Source organism: Vulpes lagopus, chromosome 7 (assembly GCF_018345385.1).
Source record: "Vulpes lagopus strain Blue_001 chromosome 7, ASM1834538v1, whole genome shotgun sequence".
Classification (NCBI taxonomy): domain Eukaryota; kingdom Metazoa; phylum Chordata; class Mammalia; order Carnivora; family Canidae; genus Vulpes; species Vulpes lagopus.
This window is the reverse complement of record NC_054830.1, coordinates 12232519-12252946: the sequence shown is the minus strand read 5'-3', so window position 1 is coordinate 12252946 and position 20428 is coordinate 12232519. Positions and strand designations below refer to the sequence as shown.

The following is a 20428-nucleotide window of genomic DNA, read 5'->3' as shown; positions in this document are numbered from 1 at the left end:
TTTTTCAAGTAGGCTCCACAACCAACGTGGGGCTTGAACTTACAACCCTGAGGTTACCAGTCCTGTGGTCTACCGACTGAACCAGCCAGGCGTCCCTAAACTGTGCACATTTGAAGTATATAATTTGATAGGTTGTGATGTGCACATAAGACCTGTGAAATCAGTTATCCTTAACTGCGATCAGGATAGTTAAGATTTCCATCACCCAGTTTCCATGTGCCTTTTTGGCCACCCCCCCACCCTCCCCCGCACCGGCCCAAGCATCCATTGATCAGCCCATTACCATATATTTATTTGCCTTTTCCAGAATTATATATACAGGGGCTGGAGGAGTATATATCCCTTTTTACGCGGTCTCCCCCACCCTTCAATTGTAATGCAATTGAAGCTCACTCCTGTTGTCACTGCTGGCTCTTTTGGCTAATGGAATCGGTGAGCACAATTCCGCTGGATGGAGCAGTTATTCATCCCCTCACCTTTTGATGGACATTTGTTGTTTCCAGTTTGGGGCTATCACAAAGCACCTATGCGCATGGGTGTCCATGTCTTTGCAGGGACACATATTTTCATTGCTCTTGGGCGAGTACCTGAGTAGAATAGCTGAGTTATATGATAAATGAACATATGATTTTTTTAAAGAAACTGCCACTGTCTTCCAAAGCAACTGCACCATTTTATTGTCTATTCAAATCATTTGTTTATTTTTATTTGGGCTGTTTATTATTGAGTTTTGAGACTTCTTTATATATTCTGGATATGATTCTTTTTTTTTTTTTTTTTAAGATTCTATTTATTTGAGAGAGAGAGATCATGAGCTGGGGCAAGGGCAGAGAGAGAGGGAGAAACAGATTCCCTACTGAGCAGTGAGCCTGGCCTCCATCCCAGGACCCTGGGATCATGACCTGAGCCTAAGGTAGATGCTTACTGACTGAGCCACCCGGTTACCCTGGATACAATTCCTTTATCACATGTGTGATTGCCAAGTTGTTCTCTTAACAGGGCCCTGTATGGACTCTTAACTGCAAACCTTGATTGCCCCATTAATTCACCCATCTATCTACAAAGGGCAGTGATAATCATTATCCCCTGGTCCCCAAGAAGCAAATAGGCTTGGAGAAGGGGAGGCCTCATGATCTGTTGGTGGCACAGTGAATATTTGAACCCCAAACTCAGACTCTACCCACTGGGTCCATCCCTTCTTGGTGATTGGGGGCTGTCATGAGCCTCATCTCCCTGCAAACTCTGAGTATCTCTAAGGACACAGAACTCTACTGTGTCCTGAGGCCGAAAGCAGTAATGAAAGAGCCAAGGCAATGTGCTTCTTCCACAACAGATTTATTTGCTGAACCTTCATGCCGAGCCTTGATAAACATGCAAGATGATGAATTCGGAGCCTCAGGACCCATCCGGCTCCCAGGTGTCACCAATCAAGGCACTTTCCCAACAGCTGGACAATACCTGGGACCCTGCTGCCCCCGTGCTTATGTTTTTTGCAGCTGTAGGCTGCTGCCCTGAGCACCCCTGTGCGGATGACAGCTCTAAGCTGGCCCCGTCTGGGCCAAAACACTGCCGGAGACTGGCCACACCTAATCTACCCATCCTCAAGGGTGTCCTGATAACAGGCTGAGATGGAGGGGTGATGGTGGTGGAGTGCCACTCAGCTACCATTCCCCTCACTCACCCCGAAGCATGTTCCCAGGGCCCAGCAGCAGCACAAGGCCCCCCATAGAGCAAGCCAACTCCTCTGGGTGATTAAAGGAGCCCTGGAGGCCACTAGCATGGGGGAGGCCCAATGTGTCTAGGGCCCGACAAGTACTCAGAACCCCTTTACAGACCTGGATCTTGGGGCCCCTGCCCAGCCAGCTGCATTTCTTTGGTTTAGGGGTGGCCTGAAGCCAAAGATCAGAACAAGCCTTCCTCACCCTCCGAGCTCTCAAGACTGGCCTAGATGTGTCTACTGAAGGCCTCCTCTGTGCCAGGTAACTTGTTGGGGGGGGGGGCGGGGGATGTTCTCTGATCCACAAACACAAATAGTCTAAAATGCAAAGCCGTTCTGAAGCACGAGGAACATCCATCAAGGCCTCCCCACCGGACTGCACGGTGCTTAGGAGTTTATAAGGCTGGTTCACATCCAGGCACACACCAGCACTTCCACACAGAGGAGGGCTGGGCTCTCCACTATACAGAAGGGGAATGCAAGGCTCGGAGGGGGCAGCTTGCCCAATGTTGTCCAGGAGGAGTGGGTAAGAAGAGACAGAAGTCACAACAGCTGCCTCACAGCAGACACTTAGGAATTGTCTATCAAATTCATGAGTCTCAACCTGACTTGAAGTTCTTTCAGAGTCAAGATGTAATTTTAGAGAGGAAATAATAGAACCAAGAATATAACTGCTAGGGTTTCTGGCTGGGGCCACTGCCCGGATGCTGTGGGCCTCCCCTCAAATAAAGCTGTGTTGCTATGGTGGCCTGGCAGAAAGAGAGAGGGACCCCTCCATTCCTACAAATGCCCCTCACCCCCATATCTCACTTAACCCCCCGACATCAGCCCTGGAGGGTGGACTGTCAAATGGCCCCAGTTTGCAGACTGGGAAGTAGAGGCCCGGAGAGGGGAGAGCTGAGTCCAGGATGCCCCCGCACTGGCTCTGAGGGTCTTGGGTCAGGGTTCTCTCCCTGGCATCCCTCAAGGCCTCTGCGCCACCCACTAATCTGCCTTCTTGGTCTTCTTCTTCCTGGAGCCCTCACTCAGCTCCTCTTTGGACTTAGCAGGCAGGGCTGAGTGTGGCGAGCCAGGCCCACCGCCACCATGGGACCCGCCATGGTTGTCATGGTGATGGTCGCCCCCCCAGGAAGTCCCAAACAGCACAGGGCAGATATAGCCTTCCAGGACATCAAATGGGGAGCTGTGGGAGTGAGTGGCCGTCAGGAACACCTGAGGTTGGGTAGCAGAAGGACAGGGAGACAGCAAGACAAAGAGAGATGGAAGCGGAAAGCAAAGTGGGGGGAGGGGAGAGGAGAGAAGAGGGGAGAAAAGGTCAACTACGTCAAGGTCAGAGGTAGCCCAGACCCATCCCTCTGGCTTTATGCACCCCCAGGAGGGTGACCAACTATCCTAGGCTTCCCAGGATGCAGGACTTCTGGTGCTGAAACCCAGACAGTATTGGGCACCTGGGGACAGTTGACCTCCCCCCTCCCCTTAGGGGTCCCCCAACCCTTGGGCTCAGAGAGGAACAATGCTTGGCCTGTGGCTGCTCACTCCCTTCCCCTTTTCAGTGGCCTATGGGTCCCCTCTCAGATCCATGGGGAGGACTGTGCAGTCCCCCAAGGCCCCTCCTGGGTGAGCTAAGCCCAGCTCAAAGCCTCAGGATCAGACCAGGACCATTCCTTGTCTAGCCTGGGTCCTTGGTGTCCTGAGCGTACCTTCCAGGGTCTGGTCCCTCAGCTCTCCATCACCCAAGCATGAGGTCCTGATTGTCCAGACTCTATGCGCCCCTGCCCCACTCTCTAGCCTTTGCTCAGGCTGGACCCTCAGAAGGGTCTCCCCTGCTCAGAAGGCCTTATTCTCCTTACCTTGTCCCCACCTGCTGGACACTTCTCTTATCAGACCTTCCTCCAATGCACAGACCTAGTGCCTTAGGGTTGCCCTTTCTGGGACCTGAAACTGGAAATCTGAGCTCCCAGGCTGGAATCTGTGGGTTGGTATGGGTCAGGGCAGGAGGGCTTACCTTGCAGGACACCATGAACATGGTGAAGATGAAGATAAGGCTGGCTTTGGACACCGGGAGCCAGCGGGTCTGCTGGAGGGTGAAGAGTATGGCTCCATACAAGCTGGCCTTTGTGGGGCTGGAGGGGGGCAGCCTCTGTTATTGCGGGGTGCCATGTAGCTCAGATCTTTTTCCCTCTGGCCCAGACCCTCTACTCTGCCTGCCCATTGCCACCCCAGCTTCTCCTGAGTGTGAAGCGGGACGATGTCTGCTTGCCAGGGATAAGGTGGTGTCTCCTTGCACGGTCAAGGGTTAACTTGGCCCAAAGAGAGATATGGCTTTCCCCCCAGTTCCTGGGAGGTATCCGCTAAGCCCTGGACATGCTTTGCCTGATAGGAGCGTCTTTGTTTACTTGGAGACTTTGGGTCATACCAGTTAATAACGACGTGATTTAAGGTGGGGTCTTGGGCCACGTGGCATCAGCTCGACCTCTGGAGGGGCTGGAGACAGGTCAGGCATGCAGGCGGTCAGCTATGTCTGTGTGACCAAACCCCAGTAAAACACCGGACACCAGCACAGTGCCCCCGGAGGTGGGGTCACAACACATGGTTCTTCTTAACCTTCCCTTCCTTTCTTACAGGATAGGTTTTCAATATTTTAACTTGTTATGAAAGAGAGACCCGTGACTTCTGTTTCCAATGTCTGTTGTTCACTGCTGTCCTTAATGATGATAATTCTTCCGGATATTTCCAAAGCACTCACCAGGTGCCAGGGCCAGGGGGTTTATGAGTGTGATTCCACGGAGCCCTCACACTCAGCTGATGAGGCGGAAATAGAATCCAAGAAAGGAAACCACTTGCCTACTCAGTGGCAGGCAACACAACATTCTGGGGGCCCATTTCCTTGTCGGTGAACTGAGGGTGGGAGTAGATTTTTGGCAGGGACAAAATGAGATAATGTTCTTTTTTTTTGAAGGGTGGAATGGGAATTTTCATTGGTATATAGGTGAATCTTTAAAAAAATTTCTGTCATATTTTAATGGCTACCACTTTATTTATTGTAGATTGGGAGAAAATTTAACTAGTCCAAACCAATTAGGTTTTTAAAAATCTATAGGCTGGGCAGCCCAGGTGGCTCAGTGGTTTAGTGCCGCCTTCAGCCCAGGGCGTGATCCTGGAGACCCAGGATCGAGTCCCACGTCAGGCTCCCTGCATTGAGCCTGCTTCTCCCTCTGCCTGTGTCTCTGCCTCTCTCTCTCTCTCTCTCTCTGTGTCTCTCATGAATAAATAAAATCTTTAAAAATAAATAAATAAAAATAAAAACTCTATAGGCTAAATGTAGCATGGAGCCCTAGGTCGGGTTCTGGATGCTGCCACAAGGTCCTGCCCACATAGTCCTAGCCACACTCCCCACCAATGCCCTGTATCCCATGCTCTGTACTCCTCATCCCCACCCATATTCTGTTCCCTGACCCTGCGGAACTGGGCAGAATCATTGCTCTTTTCTGACTTGACATTGGCAGAGGTGCTCGCCTCTGTCTGGAGGCTCCTCCTTTGCCAGAAAACTCCTACTCACTCTTCAAAACCCAAATCAACCCAAATCAACTCCCTGCTGCTCTGCCTGTCCCTTTCCTCTAGGCAGAACCATGACTCCCCTTCTGCTCCATGACCTCTGGAAGCTTCTGAAAGACAGAATCAGGCTTCTAAGTTACCAGGGTATCCAACCCAGGGTCGGGCCCCAGAGGCACCTATACGTACAGGAAGGATGGGGATGGATAGGATACTCACAAGGACATGTGCAGGATCTCATTGGTCTCTGGCTTCCAGACCCCTCGGAGCAGCTGCTCAAAGTTGGACATGAGGGCGACACCAGAGCCTACAAGACAGGGTGCTCCTGAATGAGCCTGCCACCTTCAGCTCCCCATTCTTCTTGGCTGAGTTCCCAAGGAAGCAGTTTCTCTGCTCCTAGAGTTTTTTCCAGAGGGACACTGAGCCTGGGTGTATGATAATCAGTTGCAGTGGGGAAACTGAGGCTCAGGAGGATTACATGGCATACTTGGAACAAAACCCGCATGAAGGAATTGAGATCATATCCCATCTGCAAGGTATGTTTTGAACAACAGGGTTGTCTGCCCTGATCCTCCTAGTCCAGGACCCTGAGCCGTGCATGAGGCTTTTGGAAGGCTCCCCATACTAGGCTCTCTCCTCCTTAGGGCTCTGAACTTTCAGTCCTTCTCAAGCCATTTGCCCTCTGGGAGGCATGCTATACCCCTAGGAAATTTGGCACAGGCTTCCTGGAGAGCAAATAAGGAGACCCATATGGGACATAATGGCTGAATTCTAAAAGAACCTTTCCATTTACCCCAAATGTACTGGTCAAAGAGGCTTGGACACCTACTCAAGGAATGGCCACATTGAGGTCCCTGGTATGTACCACTGGACCAGTAGTTCATATCTGGAATGATTTTGCCCCCAAGGAGGCATTTGGAAATATCTGGAGACATTTTTGGTTGTTGCAACTGGGGCGAGGCTACTACTGGTGGGTTAAGGCCAGGAATGCTGCTCAACATCCTACAATGCAAAAGACTGCCTCCACCACAGGGCATGATCCAGCCCCATGTGTCAATGGTGCTGAGTACACTGTGGCTCAGTGGAGGGTACTTTTAAGCCCTGGCATTTTGGCAGTACCCACTTTGGTATAAGGGAGCAGGGATGAGGTGCCTAGTGGTATTAGTACCTGCTTGAGCCTCCTTTCCCTGTCTTTCTGTTACTCTTGCTGCACTTCTACAATTATTGTTGGATTGTCTATTTCTCCTTTAACTTCTTTCAGTTTTTGCTTTATATATTTTGGTGCTGTTTTTAGGTGCCTATATGTGTATAATTGTTATATCTTCCCAATGGGTTGACCCATCACTGTAAAGTGCTCCTCTTTATTTTCAGTAACATTTTTCGTTTTAAAGTCTATCTTGGTCTGCCTCTTAGCACAGCTAGAGGAGAAGGAAAAGGAGGACTTCAAAGTAGTAGGAATGTGGATGCTGAATTCAGAGGGCCTGGAGTCAAACCTAGCTGCACCCCCTTAGCTGTGTGACCATGTGGAAGTCATTTCATTTCCTTCCTCGGTAAATAGGGGGTGATGTTAGACTTCTCCCGAAGCAAAGTCTTAAGAATCAAATGAGATTAAGCTGTGTAAAGGCCTCAACTCAAGTCTGCCCTGAGTCATAAAGTCTTAACTTGGGGTCCATGAACCCACACAGGAAACAGACCTACTTCTTCATTTTCATGTGCCTCACTGAAATACAGCCTTTCCTTCCATTGTGAAGGAAGGCAGTAAGCTGATAAGGATTTGCAAGGCTGTGACTCCAACACCAATGGAATTCATGGATTTTTTTCCTTTTTCACAATCCCATTGTTGGAGATGGTTTCATAATATCATTTGTGCTCGACAACACTTCAAAAGTTCAGAAATACCTATTTGCTAAATGAATGGTCTTTTACTTAATGCATTGGTAAAGATGTATAAAAGTACTGTATCATATTAAAACTTTTTGGTAACTATTTTATTAAAAAATTTTTGATAACTATTTTAAAATAATGGACCTCTTTTATCATCCTGTATATTTTATCTTATGCGCTTAGAAACATAAAAGGCTTTACTGGGCTCAAAGAGGACCATGGCCCACAAAGGTTAAGGACCACTGTAGTTATAGGGGTGTGGTTTCTTCTCCAGGAGGCATATGGCAACATCTAGAGACATTTCTGGTTGTCACACAGCACCCACACAGGTGGGTGCTACTGACATCTGGTGGGAGGTGGCCAGGGATGCTGTTCAATATGTTACAAAGCACAAGACAGCACCCACCACGAGGATGATCTGACACCAAACATCAGTAGTGTTGCAGTTGAGAAAACCTGCTTGAGAGACAGGTGTCATTGTCTCGTTGTCCTATTTATCTCTGACAGTTAAATTCTGGAAGAACCTTCCCACTAACTTTAAAGCTGTTGGCTAATGAGGTTGGACTCCCACAACAGTCCTCTGAGCCTGGAGTAATGTCTGGCCTGACATGTACCACTGAGCAGGGGTTCTCAACGGAGGTGACTTTCCTTATAATCATGGTCCTGTTTACCTTTTTTTTTTTTTTTTTTATGATAGTCATACAGAGAGAAAGAGAGAGGCAGAGACACAGGCAGAGGGAGAAGCAGGCTCCATGCACCGGGAGCCTGACGTGGGATTCGATCCCGGGTCTCCAGGATCGCGCCCTGGGCCAAAGGCAGGCGCCAAACCACTGCGCCACCCAGGGATCCCTCCTGTTTACCTTTGACCCAGCCAGTGGCAATCATGACGAACCACCCGTGGTGGTAGTGGTGATGGGCGTGATGGATGCCCACGGCGATCTTCCGGACTCTCACTACCTCCTTCATGGCCACGAATATAAGTTTCACAGGCAGGAAGCAGACACACTTGTAGAAAAGGTCCAGAGGGCAGAAGAAAATCAAGTACCTTTGGGGAGAGAGCATGGAATGTCAGGGGGAAACAGACTGTTGGGGTTCCCTGGGAGATGAGATGGTGCCCAGATCCCCGTCCCCAACTTGCCGGGCTCAGGAGAGAGCTGGGCAGTAGACAGCAGTGCATTCAGGTCCACCGTGGAGGTTGTGTGATGGGTCCTGTTTCCTCCAACCTCCTGCCTCCCACTTCCCAGGTGGCTGGATCACCCCTGCCCCCAACTCTGCTCTCCCACACCCCACCAGCCTGACAGTGCTTACCAGACAGCTGAGGCCAGCAGGACGCTGGAATTGTTGCTGAAGTAGTCGATCAGGGGCTCCCCAAGGAGAAGATCAGCCAAGATGTAACTCCCGAAGCAGTGCAGCATGGCGCACAGCCAGGATGCCATGGGATGGCGTCGGGAAAGCTCGACTGCTCCTGGGGGGCATGGGGGTATCCCCCACTGTCACCAGGGTGCCAAGGGTCTGCTTTGTCCCCATACCCTCTGGTCAGCCCATCCTAATTCAACTGCCTTGCAGCTTGCCCACTTCAGGGGAAGAACTCAGGCTCAGAGAGGGGACAATGATGGTACTGCCAGCTTACATTTAGCAAGCACTTCCAGGTCTCAGACGCTGGGTTTACTTTTATATGAAGGACTCGTTAAATCCTCATTGATAATCACAGCCAAGGGATCACTCTCGTTATCCCTATAAGAGAGGGAGGCGTGGACACAGAGCAATGTACAGATGGGAACACTTCCATGCGGCTTCTCCTGCCTTGGGCTGATGCCAAGATCCCTACAGGCTCATGCCTGCCCTCTTGGTCTCTCCCTCTTTTTAAATTCTTTTATTGTGGTAAAATATACATGAAATGTGCTACTTTAACCATTTTTAAGTGCCCAGCTCAGTGGGCATTAAGCACATTCATATTGTCATGTGACCCTCACCACCATCCATCTTTAGGACTTTTTCATTGTTCTCCACCGAAACTCTGTCCCCATTAAACACTGACTCCCTATTCCCTCCCCCAGCCCCTGGCTCCCACCATCTACTTTGTCTCTGTGAATCTGACTGCTCTAGGGACCTCAGGTGAGTGGAATCACATAGTATTTGTCCATTTGTGTCTGGCTTATTTCACTCAGGATAATGTCAAGGTTCACTCACGCTGTGGCAGGTGTCGAATTCCTTCTTTTCTAGGGCTAAACAATATTCCATTGTATGGATATTCCACATTTTGTTTATTCACTCATCCATCAATGGACATTGGAGTTTTTCTCACCTTTTGGCTATTGTGAATAATGCTGCTAAGAACATAAGTGTACCAATGTCTGTTTGAGTTCTGGCTTTCATCTCTTTTGGGGATATACCCAGAAGTAGAATTGATGGATCAAATTTTAATTTTTCTGAGGAACTGTCATATTGTTTTCCACTGCGGCTGTACTGTTCTGCATTCCTACCAGTGGTTCACAAGGGTTCCAACTTCTCTGCATCCTCCCCAACATTTGTTGTCTTCTGTTACAAGCTAGTGGCATACAAGGAGCAAAGACACAAAAGCAGAAATGGCCAAGCACAAATGCCACATCCTCTGGGAAGGCTTCCTTGCTCTGCTAGGTCAGTCACTCCTGCCTCTGGGCTCCCATGACCCTGTGGACTTCATCCTATTATGGGTCTCAGTATTTTATTTAATTTTTAACACTAAGAGAAGGTAGATTAGAGATTGCTCAGGGCTGGAGGGAATAGGGGAGATGGGAGGGTGACAGCTAAAGGATACAGATTTGTTTCTGGAGTTGATGGGTACACAATTCTGTGAATATACTAAGAACCAATGAATGGGATGCTTTATAATTTTTATTTTTAAAAAATATTTAATTTATATGAGAGAGCAAGAGAGCATAAGCAGGGGGAGTGGTAGAGGGAGATGGAGAAGCAGACTCCCTGCTAAGCAGGGGGCCAGATATGGGGCTTGATCCCAGGACCCTGGGATCATGACCTGAGCCAAAGGCAGATGCTTAACCAGGTGAGCCACCCAGGTGCCCCGAATGGGATGCATTCAGTGGGTGAATTGGGTGGTATGTGAATTATGGCTCAATAAAGCTGTTATAAAATAAGGACAACAGAAAAAAGGTGACTTATTTCAGTTTCTGTAACTGAGGATACACACTCCTAAATGATAGTAAACTGAGTCTTTGTATAAACTCAGGGCAACAAAATACAAAAAAGAATGGTCTCGCTTAGCAAAGAGAAATAGGAATCCAATCCATCAAGAAGATGGCTCAGTGCACTGGCCTCCAATTTGGCTGTATATCAGCATTACCTGGGGACCTCACAAACCAGATATCGGAGCTCCATCCCAGAGCATCTCAGTTGGTCAGTCTGGGGTATGGCTGAGCTTATGGACTTTTTAGTGTCCCTGGTGATCTTGATGGGCAGCAATGTTGAACACCACACAGAGATAGAAGAATGAGCTGGCTGATGTCCTGCAGCCCTGATAACCCAAGATCATCTATCTGTGGCTAAGAGGATAGGCTCTCAAGGACAAAGGTTTCCAAACTGTGTTCATAGGAACCCTGGGACTTGAACTCATGACCCGGAGATCAAGAGTCATACATTGTATTGACTGAGTCAGCCAGGCACCCCCTATCTTTATGTTAATGTGGTCATATCTCCCTATGGCCACACCCCCAAGTTGCGCCCTGGGTGTCTCCTGGTGTGACAACTGTGTCATCTAGATTCCTCCCCTCCCTAACTAGTTTCACTTTCCAGAGAATGCCTTTAGGATTAAGTTGTCAGGCACAGCTATTTAGCTCTCAAGGCCAGGGCTGGTACCAATAACTCTCCTTAAGCAATTCACTTGAATCTAATGACAATTCCATTCAGTGTGGGCGTGAGGTGACAAGGTTACATGTGATATATTAATCAAAAACTAATCAAAAGATATGATCTGTTCAGGTTTGTTTGTTTTTTTTTTTAGATTTATTTATTTATTTTAGAGAGAGTGCATGCACTAGTGGAACTCAGGTGGGGGAAGGGAAGGAGGAGAGGGAGAGAGACTCTCAAGCAGACTCCCTGCTGAGCATGGACCCCCCCACCCCGCCCCATGCAGGACTTGATCTTATGACCCCCAAGATCATATCCTGAGCTGAAATCAAGAGTCGGATGCTTAACTGACTGAACCACCCAGAGTCCCTGTTTTTTGTTTGAAAATGTCACTTTGGGGGCATCTGGGTGACTCAGTTGGTTGGGTATCTGTCTTTAGCTCAGGTCATGATCTTGGAGTCCTGGGATCTGGCCATGGGGCAGGCTCTGCTCAGCAGGGAGTCTGCTTCTTCCCCTCCCTCTATGCTCTCTCTCTCAAATAAGTCATCCTTTTTTTGTTTGTTTTTTTAAAAAGTCACGTTGTTTCTAGAAATTGGATGCCTTTTGTCTCTAAGCTGTCAAATCTGAACACTTAGCCTCTCCATGACATGCACCATGGATGAAGCTACTGACATAAATACCTATACATACTGTTGATTTACTTAACAAATTGATATGATCTTAATCCTTTGGTGACCTCATCAGTCTTACCTGCAGCTGCACCCCCAGCACATGGTGTTGTGACACATAGTAGCTGCCCAAAAAATAGTTGTTAGTGAATGAACTCCTGCCCTCATGGAACTTACATCCTAAATGTGGACAAACACCTCCTAGGCATTGAGGTTGTGTTGGGTACTGTGGGTCGCACTATAACAAAACCTCCCCTGTTTCACGTATTTGTGGAGTTACTATTTTGTCCCAGGCAACTATATGCTTTCACTCTGCCCTTGAGAGCTTTTAACCACACATAATATGAGGATCAATATCCCCACTTGCAGTGAGTTATGTGGGGGGCCAGTGTCCCCCTGCCCAGAATTCACATCTACCAGAACTTTAGAACGTGATCTTATTTGGAACAGAGTCATTGTAAGGTCTTTCATTCCAAGAAACATGAAGCTCACTCCCTTCTGTAGAAGGAGCTGCCTTCTTAGCTTGGTCAACCTCACAGAGAAGTAGGGGTGGGTGGTGGAAATATCTGCCCCTCCTCCAGAGGGGAAAAAGCCCAAGTTTTCCTCTACACACACATTGGGAATTGGGAGGATCTACAGGCATAACCACCTTGGAGGCAATTTGCTAATACTGAGCAAATCTGAGGCTGTGCATTGCTTGTGTCTTAGCAATTCTGTTCCTCGCTACTGACCCAAAAGAACCCAGCAAAGGAGATGTGGAAAGGATTTCACTGCCACATTGTCACAGTGGAAAAGTAAAGTCTCTATCTTTCAGTGATGGGGTGGAGAGTCACACACAGAGTCAGTATTTAAAAGTGAACTGGATCTACATCCAGGCTCAACCGCATGTGTCACTGCTTTCCTATGGGGCTGGATCATTTCCTGCTGCTGTAGGGGCTGTCCTGTGCTCTTGGGATGAAGAGCAGCATCCCTGGCTTCCACCCACTAGATAGCAAGGGCATGTTCCTACCCTGGTTGTGACAGCCAGAACTGCCTCAAGATATTGCCAAATATCCCTGGGGACAAAATCTCTTCTGGAGATAAATCAACATGGATAAATCCTTAGCGGTTATTACGGAGTAATAAGGTTAAGTTGCAAACTGATATATTTACGTATATTTTATGTATATATTTAAAACACAACACACTCTGAGTAGTTCACAGACACGTATATAGTGAGAAAGTGTAATTACAGGCATGAAACAATACATGGGGATTTTAGGGTGGTGGTCACATCTAGAGAGGGAGGAGGGAGAAGGGATGAGGTTGGTTGTGTCTCTCAATCTATTTATTAAAAATCATCTGAAGTGGGGCAAGTGGGTGGCACAGTTGGTTAAGTGATCGAATCTTAGTTTTGGCTCAGGTCATGATCTCAGGGTTGTGGGATCAAACCCTGAGCTGGGCTGCACGTTCGACTTGGAGTCCACTTGAGATTCTTTCCCTCTCCCTCTGCCCTTCCCCTCAACTTGCATATTCTCTCTCAAATAAATGAGTGAGTAAATAAATAAATAAATAAATAAATAAATAAATAAATAACATCTTTTTAAAAAATCTGAAGCAAATCTATGTTCACATCTGTTAAGTCTGTGTGGAGGGGAAAGAGGTGTCTGTGATACATGTTCTGTGTGTATGGAATATTTAATCACCTGAACTAGCAAAAACAAGAGTCACCTGGAAAGCTGGTAAGCAGGAGAGACATGGGGTGCTCATCTGTTTCATCATACCGGGCTCCACAGGCTCCCTCATCAGACCCTAACTACCTGACCCCTCTCTGATGGCCATGATCAGAGGTCCAGGAATAGGAGGTGGACAGGGGGGAACTGTGCTATATGCTACTGGAAGAACCCAGCAAAACGTTCTGGAAGACTCTCAAAAAATCATGTTCACAAGCAGCACTATTCACAATTGCTAAAGGGTAGAAACAACCCAAGTGTCCACCAACAGATGAATGGATAAACAAAATGTGGTAGACTCACACAATGGAATATTATTTAGTTTTAAAGAGGAATGAAGTCCTAGCATACACTACAACATGGACAAATCTTGAAAACAAGCCAGACACAAAAGGTCACATAGTGTATGATGTCATCTATATTAAATGTCCAGAACAAGTAAATTCATAGAAACAGAAAGCAGATAAGTGGCTGCCAGGGGCCGGGGCCTGGGGGGATGGGGAGTGGCTGCTCATGAGGGTGGGGTTTCCTTTTGGGGTGAGGAAAATGTTCTGAACCTACATATTTCATAGAGGTAGAATCATATAGCCTTTTGCCTCTGGCTCTTTCACTGAGCACAGTATTTTTTTAAAAACATTTTTTTGCTTTAAGTTACATATCTTTTAAGATTTTTTAAAAAGATTATTTATTTATTTATTGAGAGAGAGAGAGAGAGAGAGAGACAGAGGCAGAGACACAGGCAGAGGGAGAAGCAGGCTCCATGCAGGGAGTCCAACGTGGGACTTGATCCCAGGTCTCCAGGACCACAGCCCAGGCTGCAGGCAGCGCTAAACCACTGCGCCACCAGGGCTGCCTGAGCACAGTATTTTAAGGACAATTTTCATTTTTCTCTGCTGTAAGATAGTCCATCTTAGGAATAGATCACAAGTTATCTATCCATTCTCTTATGCAAAGTACATTATAATCAGGAAACATGCCTAATAAGAGTTGTTTGACAGAAAGTCATAAACACAATCCCCTTTCTCTTCGCCACCCCCAATTAACCATGTGACCTTGGACAAATCATTTTTCTTCTGTGTCCTGCTCCTTCTGTCAGGTGTGAACCCCAATCCCTTCTTTTCCTAGCTCCTAACAAGGGCTGGAATTGAAATTTCCCTCTTCAATCTCACCCTGGAGTTACAAGCCCAGAGTGCATCTTCTCCCTGCCCTCGAAGTTGACCTAAGTCTCAGCATTTACAAAGGTCCTACAGTATGAAGCAGAATGTTCTCTTCTCTTCTCTGGGGTGTCTATTTAAAATGCTGCCAGCTGAGAGTTAATCCTTTGGAGCAGCTGGTGGGTCCTGCAAGGGCTGGGTCAGGTGAGGCACCCATGTTTTGCAGAAATGGATACCTCTGCATCTAAAAATAACCCATAGGGGTTGAATTCTTTCCAGGGTCATTCTTGTGCCCTCTGGGACCATCCCAGGGACTGAGGCCAGGGAGCCCGGGGTGGGGGTAGTTTGTGGGAGTAAAGCAGGCTACCGTGTTTGCACCATGGGTGAGTCCTGGTAGAAAAGTCACTGACTCACGTTCGGCTCTGCTGCTAACTCTGGTGTGGCCTTGAGCAAATAAATGGTCTCCACCAGCCTCAGCTTCCTCTGCTTTCAAAAGAAGAACATGAGAGCACCCCCTGCCAAGTTGTATCATCGATGATTCAATGGGGTGTGTATGATTGTCAATATGCTTCTTAGAATTATCAAACCTTTTTATCTCAGCAACTCCAAAAAGAGCAAGGTCAGCCTCCCCATTGCCACAGAGGCCAAGACGGAGGCTGATGGGGAATGAGCCTGCCCTGAAGATCCATAGCAAGGTGATGCTGAGAACCTTCCCTCTAGCTCTTTCCCTTTGCCATACTCCTTCCTGAGTTCTCTTGCTGGGTTTTGGGGCAGCACCAGGAACCAAGAGAATGTGGATTGCAATCCCAGGTTGGCCACTAAAGCACTCCCCCTCTCACTGGGGGAAGCTTTTGACTCCTGTCTCTGGGCCTCAACCAGCGTATTTGTGTATCACGAGGGTGCTGTCTAGTGACCCACCATCCCAGTTGGCCTGACCAAGGGGTTTCAGGGATGTGGGACTTTTGGTGCTTGTTCTAATGGAACCTGGGCGAGGTGATCACCCCAGTGCTATTATTCCTTTCAAAGGGCACCAGTGAGACAAAAAGAAATTGCTTAGTGCTTAGCAATTATGCACAAGTGATTCTTAGCATGGAACTGAAATGGAAAGTACCTGTGGGTGGAAATTTTAGCTGATGGATTTCTAAAAATCAGCTCTGCCTTAGGAGGGAGGAGGAAGCCGTGACTGCGTCCCTAGTTCTGGCCTGAGATAGGTACTATAACAGTCCTTCTCTGGGGGTCAGTGTCTTGTCCATGGATGGCAGGGAAGCACTAGAAGGTTCCCAGGGCTCTGCAGTGGCTCTGTGCTATTTAATCTGAGGTCTAAACATGGGAAGTGTGTTTACAGAGCTTCTCAATGACTTGAAGGCAAGTCTTCTCCTGAGCCTTCAAGCTCGGGTGTCTGCCTTGGTTTCTTCCCCTGTAAGAGATGGCAGCCCCTGCCTTGCAAGGCTGGAGGATAGTCAACCCCCCACCCTCAAAAAGCTTACAGTTCATGCAAGATGTTTCAAAACAGGGTTCAAGGAGCTGTCTCCTTAGCCCCACAGTATTTATTTTAGAAGACGTTCAAACTGCAACCAAGATGTCTATTCAGTAGATGAAACTATGATGCAACTATGATGCATATATACTATGGGATATTACTCAGTGATGAAAAGAAATGAATTCTCAAGCCACAAAAAGACATGGAAGAAGCTTAAATGCCTATTACTAAGTGAAAGAGGCCAGTCTGAAAAGGCTACACACTGTATGGTTCCAATTCTATGATATACTGCAAAAGATAAAACCATGGAGACAGTAAAAAGATTGATAGTTGTCAGAGGCTTGGCGGAGGGGGCAGGATGATTATGTGCAGCTTGGGGGATTTTTAGGTTAGTGAAACTACTGTATGATACTGATATGGTGGATACATGTTATATATTTGTCAAAGTCCACAAAATGTACAACACAAAGTAACCCTAATATAAATTCTAGACTTTTGTTGATAATATGTGGTAGTGATAATATAATAATAATGATGTAGGCTCATTGATTATAACAAATGTACCCCTCAGTGCAGAATGTTGATGGTGGGGAGGTCAGAGAGTACATGAAAACTGTACTTTCAGCTTAATTCTGCTGTGGATCTAAGGCTGCTCTAGAAAACAGCCTATTAATTTTTTATTAATTTTTTAAAGGAAAAATGTTATTCTTATTTTAAAATTTTTTAAATTTATTTTTACAATTTTTTTTAAAACAAAAAAAAAAATGTTTGAGCAGCCAATCCATAAACATAGGGAACTGAAAATCACATTTCCAGCTAATCACTTTCCAGCTTCCCTTGAAAAATCACTTCTGGATGTCTGGATCTCACCTGGGGACACTCCCACCTGGCTGGCTTACTGCTTCCCATATATCACCTGCCTGGCCCTTGAAAGCATTGGAGTTTGAGACTCAGTCTAGATTATTGGTTCTCAACTGGGGGCAGTTACATCTGGGGACGTTTCCAGTTGTCACAACTGGGTGTGCTACCAGCATCTAGTGGGTTGAGCCAGAGATGCTGTGAAATATCCTGAAATGTCTGTAATAGCCTCCACCTACAGAGAACGATCTGGCCCTCACTGTCACTTAGGCAGACGTTGGGCAACACTGGTGTACAGAGTTGATTCTTAGCTGGGGAACTTAAAAAAAATACTGACACTGGTACCGTGCATAGTGCTTCTGATTCAAATGGAGGAGTGCTGTCGGAACAAGAGGATTCTGAAAATTCAGAATCAGAAAATTCAGATTCAGGTGAGTTGAATGTGGAGGCATATTTGAGAACCACTGGTCTGGAAGGTTCTTTGGTTAGGCTGAGGCTTAAAAGTATCCAGGACTATCATTCATTCATTCAATCATGCAGCCGACATCCACTGCTTCCTGTTCTCTTCTTGCAGAGAGCTAGGGGTCGTGGAGCTGAGCCAGACCTGGTCCTCTCTGCCCTGTTAAGGAGCTCCAGGTCTAGGAAGGAGCTCCTGCCTCTTTTCATCCATCACTTCTTAAATGTTATGCAGATTCTGGTTCAGCAGGTCTGGGTGGGGGAGGGCCTGGCATTCTGCATTTCTTAACCAGCTCCCAGGGGCCATAGATGCTGTTCACCTGAGGACCACACTCCGAGCTCTGTCCTCATTCAGGATTCTCATGAAAGCCTGACCCAGAAAATGCCCGCATCCCAGGAAACACATCCTCCCACGGCCTTACAAATAATTGTAAAAAGTGCTTTAGACCCTACTACCGACAAAGCTCTCAATACATCTTCACAATAGCCAGGCAGAAGAGTTCAGGATTATGTTCTGACGAGCCTATTTCATAGGCTAAAGCTCACGGAGGTGCAGTAACCAGCCTGATATTTAGTCAGTGGTAGAGTAAAACATCTGACTCTTAATTCAGAGATTTTTTCCTAAAAGCCAGCTTGGCTGTCAGCTTCACAGGTGTGCTACCTTTGCAGTTGCCCAAGACCCTGCGTTTGGAAGGGTCCCACATTCAGCTTAGTGCTCTGTTGTCCCCATCTTGAAATTCTGAATTTCTGAGTGAGGGGCCCTGTAGATTCTGTAGCTGGTTCTGCAATCTGGCACAGAGATTCTGGGAAGAAACCTTTATAGAGGCTCAGCAGGAACATCAAACAGGGGGCTAACAGCTAGGTCCAACACTTCCCTTTTCTAAGGGGAAGCAAGTACCCCAGGGAAATTGCAGTGAGTCTTGGGGTCTGGCAGACCTGGGTTTGCGTCCCAAGGCTGTCATCTACCAACTGTGGGACCACAGGTTCGTTGCATATGTAAATTAGCTTAGCCACTATTTCCTATTTCCCCAGGTACAAACAGAGGGGGTTTGAATTGGGCAAGGGTTTCTGAATCTTGACAGCATGCAGTAATCACTGGGGAGGGGAGCTTGAAACATGGGCATGCGGGGCCCTATCCCAGATATTCTGATTCAATTTTTCTGGAGTGGAGATGAGATGGGGGGTTAAGAGCCCCCAGGAGACTGTAATAAGCAGCTAGAGTTAGGAACCACTGAATCTTCCCTACCTTCAGGAACCTTCAGGCTCCAGTACCTCTAGTTCAGATGATTTATTTACTCTGGCAGAAATATCTAGACTCCCTCCCTCCCCTCGCATGCTCCCAGCCAGTGAGGACCTCTTTCCTCTAGACACTTGTGTCCTACATCCTTACAGGGCTCCAGCCCTCTACAGTTACAGATTTCCCAAGGTGTGCTAGGTTCTGTACTTGCCCAAGGGACTGGCCAGAGCCACCAAAAATTCATCTTGGACAAGGAAATGCAGTCCTGTGTTCATGCTAAGACATACAAAGCTTATTTTGCTTTGCAAAGTAACTGATCTGCAGAATAGCTTTTAAAGAATAGGCTCTGGCTTGTGAACGGGCAAAAATAAAATGGAACAAAAATACTTGGCAAGCAGAGTATGATCCTATTTGCATAAAATCGTGCTTTACCATCTCTAAGTACAGGGTTATAAAGGCACAGAAGAGAGGTCTGGAAGGATGGGCAATACCTCAACTGTAATGATCTCTTTTGCGTTTCTCAACTTGATTTTTAAATACACAGAAGCACCCATTTTTATAATCTGAAAAAAAAAAAAAAAAAAGGTATTCCATTCCGGAGAGGAGAATACAGGGGTAATTTACATCTAAGTGGGAGAAAGGGTCACTAAGTTTCGGGATGACAGATCCCTTTTCTAAAGCTAAATTCTCTAGTCCGTTTCGTTTGCTGGTGTGCTATACTTGTTAAAACGCTGGGAGATGAACAAGAAACATTCAGTGAGCCTTATCTAAAAATAGAACACATTCTAAGGAGGCTATTCACCATTATCTAAAAAAAAAAAAAACAACAAAAACAAAGAAAAAACGCTAAAAAAAAAAAAAAAAAAACAACCACCCAAGAACCAGAGTCTCTTTTTCCTTCTGCGATTCTCCGCGAGGGTCTGGAGCTGGCGGCCGTACGCTAACCCCAAGTCACCCTGCCCTACGGCCGATTCTGCTCAGTAAGTAGAAAGGATCCGCGCCACGGCTGGAAACATTCCCGCCGGGAGCAGGAGACCCAGCTCCGCTCGGCCCGAGGAGGAGGGGAGATCGCCCCAGGGCCGCAGCGGAGCGGGGGCACCGGTGTCACTTTCTGCGAACCGGATTACTGCCCCCAGCACTGCCGGCCCTTATATAGACACTCAACAGCCGCTCGGGCTCTGCGCGCCAAGGGCAAGGAGGGAGGTCACGGCTGCAGGCGGCCAGGACATCGGGACAGGCCAGCAGCGCCGACCCCCGCCTGCGCCCTCACCTCGACCGATGCCGCTTCCTCAAGTCCACGCGACCCTGCCGGGACCCCTGACCTTCTCTCCTAGCCCCCTCCCAGCACCTGTTCCCTCCGCTCGGTGCAGCCGCATTCCCCACCAGCCCTCCCCCACCCCGGCCCCACCATCCCGGGGGCTTCTCTCCTTGCCCTCCCTCTGGTCTTCTCCCTCCTCCTGCCCTCTCCATGCGGAGGATCCGCACGATCCCGGCACCTGCTGCTCCCCGGATCCAGCCCCGGGGGCTGTGCCCCGCCAAGATCGGGGGCTTCCCGCCCCTCGCCACCCGCAGGTTTACCCCCGCCCCGCGATGCCGGCCCCCACGGGCTCCTCGCCCTGGCTCACCTGGCTCATACTTGAGGTAGAGAATGGAGACGATGAAGTAGCTGAGGTCGAAGACGGGGAAGAGCGGCACCCGCGAGAAGCTGAGCGCCAGCTCGCCTAGGCTCAGCGCCGAGAGCAGCTCCATGGCGCCCGCCGGGTCCCACCCCGGCCCCCGGCCCAGTACGTCCCGCAGCCCGCGGCCCGGCGACTGCGCCCCCGCCGCTGGACCCGCCCCCGCCCGCCAGGCACCGCCCCCAACCCGG

At 48.1% G+C, this 20428-nt stretch overlaps 1 protein-coding gene across 1 annotated transcript; it reads right to left on the bottom strand.

The window, feature by feature from the left end:
• Nucleotides 1-1319: 1319 nt before the first annotated feature.
• On the bottom strand, nt 1320-20419 carry TMEM38A (transmembrane protein 38A). The gene is made up of 6 exons (XM_041762009.1): nt 20187-20419; nt 8462-8618; nt 8014-8198; nt 5489-5576; nt 3723-3840; nt 1320-2929 (listed from the first exon to the last, which is right to left on the bottom strand). The coding sequence occupies exons 1-6, from the start codon at nt 20308-20310 to the stop codon at nt 2702-2704; spliced, it is 900 nt and encodes a 299-aa protein (XP_041617943.1). The 5' UTR covers nt 20311-20419; the 3' UTR covers nt 1320-2701.
• Between the last annotated feature and the right edge of the window lie 9 nt (nt 20420-20428).